This window comes from Pipra filicauda, unplaced genomic scaffold (genome assembly GCF_003945595.2).
Source record: "Pipra filicauda isolate LSUMZ 115617 unplaced genomic scaffold, ASM394559v2 scaffold224_size1409572_pilon, whole genome shotgun sequence".
Taxonomy (NCBI): Eukaryota; Metazoa; Chordata; class Aves; order Passeriformes; family Pipridae; genus Pipra; species Pipra filicauda.
Genome location: NW_024104337.1, coordinates 830881 through 838979, shown reverse-complemented (window position 1 = coordinate 838979; position 8099 = coordinate 830881). Strand labels below are relative to the sequence as shown.

Genomic DNA, 8099 nt, shown 5'->3' with positions numbered 1-8099 from the left:
TATTTCTTGGGATGGGGAAAGACCACTCTGCTTTCTAGGTCTGATCAGCAGGAGCCTAGTATTAAATGAAAATCTGTTACTCACCTGCACTGTGTTATGAAATCCTCTGGGCCACGGCTTCAGGAGAAGCAAAAGACAGTGCCACTAACTGAAATTTCCTCCAACCTTCAGCACAACTGGAGGATAATCTCCAGAGGTGGGAGATTACACAGAGGTTGGGCACAGCCCAACCAGCATTAGCATCCGTGGGTGTGGGCAAATCAGCATGACTCTCTCATGCATCTCAAACAGGAACAGAACTTTCTTGCACTTTCCTAAAAATGATTCTCAGTACCTTTTTTTTTGTGTAACAGGAGAAAGAAATCATCTCCACATTAACTGATTAATAAGCAGTGGCAGTGAGAGCTCGTGCTGATGGCAGCTCTCAGTTAAGTGTGGTGGGTCGTGCAGATTTGTGACTAATGGGCCACATTAATTCCCATGTCATCTCAGCCTGGCTGGCTGGGTCTGGCAGAGGGCAAAGATTTAAGATAATTGCAGTTCCCATCTCAGGAAGCAGCTATTTGCTCTTGTAACTGCACATCAGGGAATACTTTATAAAGCTCAGAATCTATCAGTCAGATTTTAACCTCCTTTGGCAGGGAGTGGGAAGTAGGTCCTGCAGATGTGGTACAGAGCTATTTGAGTTCACGCTGGAGACTGGCAGGAAGCCACAGCCCTTCTCCAGCACATCTCAGAGGGGAAGGTGCTCCTGCTACGTACATCACAGGTGAAATTCCTCAATGGAAAAGCCTGAAAACCAAATTTATGAGCAGAAAAGAGCAGGGCAGCTCCCTCCAAGAGAGCTTCTTGCCCCTTTTTCCCAAGGGTGGATCAGGTAGGTGAAGCTCTGAATGGAAATGCTGGTGCTAGCAACTCTTCCAGGGCAGCATTTCTAACTGGGTGACTAGGGCTGCTGGTCCTTCCCTCTCATTTGGTCATACAGTATGAGTACTTATGTGCACAGGAGGAAGCAGAGGACCTTGCTGTCACCTCAGACATTGCCACCCCTTTGGTGTCACGCCTAAACATGGTGAATGCACCAAGGAGCTGCTGTCTTGCCTGACACCAGCCCAGAGACCAAACCATCATGTCAGACATAACCCTACCTGGACGCTGTGAGCCCTTTCTGTGCAACCAGACTGCACAGCACAGCACTGTGGAGAAGCCCTCAGCTGCAAAAGGAAGGCCAGCAGCACGCCTGGGTGCAAGTCACCTCTCCTCCCATGCCAAACTCTGCTCCCACCACTGCTGGCACAGCTGGAAGTGCTCAGGCAGCACCCAGTGTGTCACAGGGAGGAATGCAGGGCATCAGTGGTATTCAAAGATGCTATGGACACCCTGGGAGAACAAGTACTAGCCCTCTCCTTCAGTGGTACCATAGCTGATCTCTGTTCAGTCTCCCAGGAGCTCCAGGGGTCTCTGCCATTGGCATCCCACCAAAGCAGCTGAATGTGGCTTCCAGGCTCTGCCCCTTATACTCTCAGGGCAGTACATGGGTCAGGACAGGCAGGGAGCACAGGGGACTGACCACAACGCAGCTCAGGCACCGGGGAGGCAAAAAGAGAAACGAGGATTCCCTCAGCTGCAAACCTGCTGGAGGGCCTGCAGCTCATGGAAAGGCTCCTGCCCCATAGAGCTGTGATCCCCCCAGACCTCCCAACCAGCTTGGCTTGGCACCAGGGCACAGTGATTGTTCTTTCCCTGAAACACACTGGCACTTATCCATGGCCTCTATGAGCTCAAGATAGTGAAAATAAAAGTCACTATTTCCTAAATGTAGAAGAGGTACAAGAAAGGGGGTGTTCTGCAATGCGAATTCTTTGCAGTCAGGCTGATAGTGCTGGGTGTGTCAGTCAGAAAGATAGTAAAGAAATGAAAACCATCATTCCTCCCCACACCCAAAGCCACACACACAAAAAACCAAATCCCAGGTCTTCAAGAGCTCTCACTTGCACTCCCATAAAGTTCTTCCTCCACCACTCAGCCTGCCCACAACACACTGATGGGTTGGAATACAGACTGGAATGGCTTTTCATAACCAATGGAAATATACTGCAATAGGAGAAGTGGCAATAGCAGGCATGTACACAGGGATCAGACAGAAGGTCACCTAACAAGCAAGTATCTGAGCATTTCCGTCCAGTCAAGAAGCCACAGAAGGGCAAGGGAAATTGCTCTTGGGAGAGTTACCAAATCAATTTTATTTTGTCCTACTGGATTAAAACTGGGAATTCAGATAGCATGTGTTTCTGGCTCACGTGAAGGCTACTTTGCTGAAGATCCCAAGGGAAGAGATTCGCAAAGAGATCTTCCTTCAGTTTTATGAAGATGATGTGTATGTGTCCCTTTCAGTTGGAACTAGAGGCTTTACTAGAGGCAGAAAAATGACATGGGTTTTGTCTTAACCGCACACTTTGTCTACCTGACTCAATGCCAGATTCAAAGAGCAGAGACCATCAGACCACAAACACTTGTAAAAACAAAGACTAGTATTTCAGTTGTAAAATCATTTTTTTTATTGTTACAAATATACATATGAATAAAATCCCTTCAACTTGTAATGTAAGTGGGTAGCTGTGAAATTTGCATCCCCTCCCTCAAAAGCTGAAATGTTTTTACAGGTGTCGAGCTATGTTTCTCATAGAATTACACATTGAAAGGAAGCTAATATGCAGACAAAACCGAGGAAGGCCTCTAGAAAACACCAATATTAATAAAATTTCAATTGCCCTCATTCCAATCAATATATACATTAATATACGAATGTGGAAGCATACCATGATTATACGTCATCCAAATCCTTCTCTGTTGTGCTTTCTGACAGTACACAAATGTAAGTGTTGGAGCTTTATGTACAGTAGGAGAACAGGAAGAAAGAAGCTCCCTATGGGAGAATGTAAAAACCATACCCAGGCATTTAATATATATAATCTATACAAATTATTTTATTAGTGTGCTCTTTTAATATAATTACAATGTGCAATTGCATACCGCAAGAATATATTTATAGGTAAGTCACGTGCAGATCTGACACATTTACATTCAGCAGTACAACACATTACCTGCTGTACAGTGTTTTAGTGTAAGATAGTCTCCAGTTAATTTGCTTTGCTTTCTAAATGCCCTAATGCAGGGCACTCTTTGTAGCTGCTTCAGAGAAATTCAAGTAGAACACATGAAAGAATGGCTGGCTTTAGGCAAAGGCGTAGAAAGGAATGTCTGCATTGTACAGAACAGAAATTAAGGACCGAATCAATGCCAAGTGTACTGTAAATAATTATTGGAAGATCAGGTTTTCTGCATGGAAATGCACCTGTGGTGAAGGAGCAGCTGGCTAGAGGGACTGTTGATTGCTGAACCCCGATTGTTATAAAAAGCTCTTGCGCTACGAAGCACTTGTACTGATTGCTAAACGAAAATAAAATCTTTATCTGCTTCTTCGCCGGAGTCACTGGACTTGCTTCCCTGATGACCGTCTTTACTTAAGGATCTCTGCTTCAGTTCCTGGAACTCGTGAGACTGCTGCCCGGGGCTTCTTTTCGCAGCTGTATAAAACAGAAACAGGTCTTACATGATTGTAGAGGAGAGAGAAAGGAAAAAAAAGTCACTTGTGCACACAAGACCTGCTCCTGATCCTACTCATTTAACTTGCACTAGTGGCAGTAGCATAGGTCCATTAATTCTTCAAATCAGAAAAGGTGAGAGAGAAGAGAGAGAGTTTGAGCAAGCTCTATTCTGCTGTTGGTTGGCAAGCAGGCAAACTTGAAATATGACACATAGTACTTCACTCTGACATCGGTAAACATTACAGTCAGAAATGACCTGGAGATTTTTTTCTCTTCACACCACTTCCAAAACAGAACAGGATTCTTTTTTTCCAGCTGGGATGGATCTGAGATAGTACACTCCTGACTGCTCATATGGATATCCCTGCTGAACACCCCTCAGACCAGCAGCACACATCCCAGGCAGCCCTGTCTCCCTAGCAGGACACAACTATATTCTCCCTTTTGACTCAGAAGCTTTGATCAGGACAGACATTCACTGTGGCATCCAAGTTATCCAAACTGCTTCTCCCTGCCCCACTTCACTGCCACGTCCTGACGTCCTCCTTATTCCCTGATATGGGGGAATATCAGGGCCCATGGTTCTAAGCCCAACCATCATCTCTTCCAGATGAGATCATGGGCTCTGTGCCTTTCTGTGCCCTGTAACAGGGAAAGCAGGAGGGCATACCCTCTTTCCCACAATCTAAATGCAAACAGCATTGATTTTGTTTGCTCAGCATTCTAAAAATCTCCGTAAAGCCAGGGTTTTCTCCAAAGCTATTCTGAAATAAATTGGAAAGAAGGTTGTAAAACCTTGTTAAGATTCCTCATCTAACCAGTGATCCACAACTGCTATGGTAACAAGCAGGTTATACACATTAACAGGGGCGACATTACCCAAGGATTGATAGCTTTAGAAATCTCACACTTCCACTTAAAATGACATTTTAAAGATACCTATATGTGACTTTGTTGCAAGCCACCTCACTTTAGCCCCACAAAATTAAATGTTATGATTACGAGACCTTCTTTGCTCCACCATTTCAGGTAAGGATGTCCGGCTTTGATTCACACTGATCCTTGTGCCTGACCACGCTTGCAAACCCTTCTCTTGACAAGGCACCAGCAGCCACGGTGGGCATGAAGCATCATCTCTCCTTCCCCATGTAGCACTCACCTATAGCCTCACCACCGGAAGGGACAGCCTGTCCTGCCACCGGCACGCAGCTCCAGCCACAGCAGAGGCAGGCAAGCAGCAGGCTGTCACAGATGCCTCTCCGTGGCTGTTTTAAAATTGTGCCAGGATGTGTAAGGGACAGGCAGGAATGTAGGAAATGCAGAGAGGGATCCCAGGGGAGACGTTGCTGAGCTGCTGAGGCAGTCAAATAGTTCTCCAGAGTCCAAAATACCTGTCTCCTCATTTGCGCGAGCCGAAACAAAATATGTGAGGAAATGAGAGCCAGCAGCTACACGCTCACTGCATTCTTATCCTGGCTTTGCAAGTTGGGAAACAGGAAAGGATTTTGAGAAAGGATTTTAAAACTATTTCATAGAACTGGAGAGGATTAAGATACTTGATTCCAGTAAAAAATATTCAGGCATTTCCACTTTCCAAAAACACCACTGCTTTTCAAAGAAATAGATACCTGGAAAATTTTTGAGTGATTCTTGACACCTGTACCTCCTACTAATTACCCGGCCTTTGTTTGGCCCCCATGGACTCTTCAAACAAAACTCAAAACACATCCTGCAGCAGCCATTTCTGTTTATGGCCTGATAAATCTAGGCAGGTAGTTTGACCCCAAAATAGCTGAAAAACCCCCAGACATTAAAGTCCATGTAGTGCAAGCAGGCTTCTGCCACAAGAGCTTACCCTTGCCCTGATGAAACCATACACAGGTGACCTCCATTGGTCTGTAGCAGCATCTCAGCTTTCAAAATTTATTTTATCAGAGAGATATCTTAGAATGAACTAAAATATAATAACTTGATTATGATAGGGAGGGGAGATTCTAAGTTTGGGTGGACTAAGTTCGATTCTACAATATGATAAGGAAATCAGTTCATAAATTTTGGGGTGAGGATGTTACAAAAGGGATACATGACGTGTTATAAGTAGAAAAACTGTGGGTAAATGGAGTTGCATAAGATATTCAAATACTCAATTAAAATATTTCAGAAAAAAAGTGTGAATAATTGTTTAAACAAACCAGTGAAGATGTAAATGCAAACATGTACCATTTGAGAACAGGAGTTTTTATATTTTAAAAACATATAGAGCAATCAAACATTTTTATAGCTTCCTGAATGAGCTCACTAAGTCAAAGCTGCTCCTCAGTGCACCACAGTGGTGGGCTTGGGCTCTTTTGGTGTTTTTTTTCCTGTTTGCTTATGTAACTGAAAAATCAAAGTGATAATAAACAATCTGAATTTACCCAGTTCTCAAGCGGTTTAGTGAGTGATGCACTGAAACTGGCACTAACAATATTCAAGCTGAAATGTATTTTGAAACACTAAAGTGCATGCATCTTAGAAAGGAAAGGTGTGCAAGCACACAAAGCAGCAGACAGCCCACCTGCAGCGTGCCAGTGCTGCTGCACTGAGCAACCACAGACTGTAACGAGTGCTCTTCTGCAGGGGGCTGCGGGCGCTAGATGGTACTGGTCACTGGTGTTGCCACGAAGGAAAAATGCACACACATTTCTTATCTGGGAATTTTTTCATGCCATGCAATTCCCATGGGGATAAAAAGATGATTAGCATCCCACGAGATTTTTACCTTTCTCATAACCCAATGACAAACCCACACTCTTTTGTTGCTTCTTTGCTATTGCCGTTTCTTAATTGTTAGTACCAGTTTTCAAGCATCATCTTGATGAAAAATGAAAACTTCTAACCAGAAGTTGGCTGCGCCTTCCTCTGCCCAAGCACATTAGCTTCCTCTTCTGCACTGGTAGAATACTGCCCCGGAGTGGTTTTCACGCTGCCAGATGGCTTGGCACAGTCAAGAGCTGCATCTCTTTTTTGACAATCTCCTGTTTGTTCTAGCAAGGAAAATGATTCATTTATACTCCTAAGCTGCTCTGTAGGCCCAAGTATAGAAAGTAATACAAATAATTTCACTTATCCAACCCATTTAATCAATTGTTCAAAGAGTAGTAATCAGTATGCCAGGTGATTGATTAAACGTAGTCCAGATATTTGGGTACGTTAGTAACTGGAGCCCGATCTTACAGCTGCAAAGAGGTGTATTTGGAGATTGTCCCACAAAGTACAGTTAAACTCATTAACATAAAGCAATTTTATAATCAAGTATAATCTAATTTTTAGCTTTGTTTCACAGGAAATATAATTTTGTTTACTAACTTAGACAGATTTGCAGTGATTTACCAGTTGCAGAAATAGATTGAACATGCTAGCCTGAAGAGCGGCAGAGAGCAAGGACAGAGGAACAACTGAGTGAGGAAGTAGAACAGTAATGAAGAAAAAAGAAAACATGAAAAGGAATAAAAAAATAAAAGAAATGGAATTTACTCTTTCCCAAACAACTTTATGCAAAGCATAGCAGCTCCTTAAGGACCTGGAAACCCAACTTTAGCCAGTCTAAACTACGATCGATAAAACGTGTACAGTGTGATGTAGAGCCAACTAGAAAACCCTGTGTTAGGCCAAACTGTCTGGAGACGTCTAAGGGAGCAAGGAGTAAGAAAGCAGTGTCTGACTCCTGTTGCTTTTGGCAGCATAGATCATCTGAATACTCAGCCCTCTCCAGGGACAGGAGAGGTCCTTGGGTGTGTTGTGTCCTGCTAGCTGCATACAATTCAGTGAGATTGTGGTAGTTCTGCTGTACTTTTATGACACAAGAGCAGCCCAATGGCATCATACAAGTGGCTGAAGTGAGAATCAAAACAAATACTCCACATGTGCTGACATGCAGTCACCAAATGTTAGCCACCACTGCAACAATTTTCCAAGCAGCACAACACCCAGACTCTGAGATAAGTTGTTTCATAAAGAAAATGGTAGCCTTAGGGAGAAGCTTCTCAAACCTTATCTATGGACCATGCTGCTTTGGGGATGACTTTGCCCTCATCTAGAAGGTAGCGGTGGGCTCTGTGGGCAGCACAACTTCTCAGTCTTTACAACTGAGCATTATGTAGCTGCCTCGACTCAGTTGTCCCCATCCTACATTATGAAAATCTGTTGTCAGACTGTGAAAGAGCACCCCTTTGTTTCACAGTTTAAGTGATGGGAATCACCTCGGATGTCTTCTTTGAGGAGAGACCCAGGAAGGAAAGAGGTCTCACCCCCAGATTTTAAACACCAGCTAACACCACGCTGAGCAACATTTCTGTGACTACTTCTCCACATAGTCGATGTTATGCTATGCTATCAGAGGAAGACTTAGTTCTTCTAAGAGACAACAGTGGGCAAGAAAATGCATCAGCAGAAGTAGAAATCCAGTGCACACATGAAAATCAGCATAGAGAAGGCAGCAGCCTACTGTTG

The 8099-nt window shown here is 43.9% G+C and overlaps 1 protein-coding gene across 6 annotated transcripts in view; it reads right to left on the bottom strand.

Annotated features, from left to right (window-relative positions):
- Window positions 1-2534: 2534 nt before the first annotated feature.
- The window catches only part of CARMIL1 (capping protein regulator and myosin 1 linker 1), a 192627-nt gene continuing 187062 nt past the window's right edge, over window positions 2535-8099 (bottom strand). For 4 of the 6 annotated variants that reach the window (XM_027745318.2, XM_027745319.2, XM_027745321.2 and 1 more), the window contains 2 exons: window positions 6488-6634; window positions 2535-3587 (listed from right to left, as the gene is read on the bottom strand). In XM_027745318.2, coding sequence (XP_027601119.2) covers window positions 3451-3587; window positions 6488-6634 — 284 coding nt within the window. In that variant the 3' untranslated portion in view covers window positions 2535-3450. The remainder of the gene's footprint in view (window positions 3588-6487; window positions 6635-8099) is intronic. The other 2 variants (XM_027745323.2, XM_027745324.2) reach the window with 1 other exon arrangement.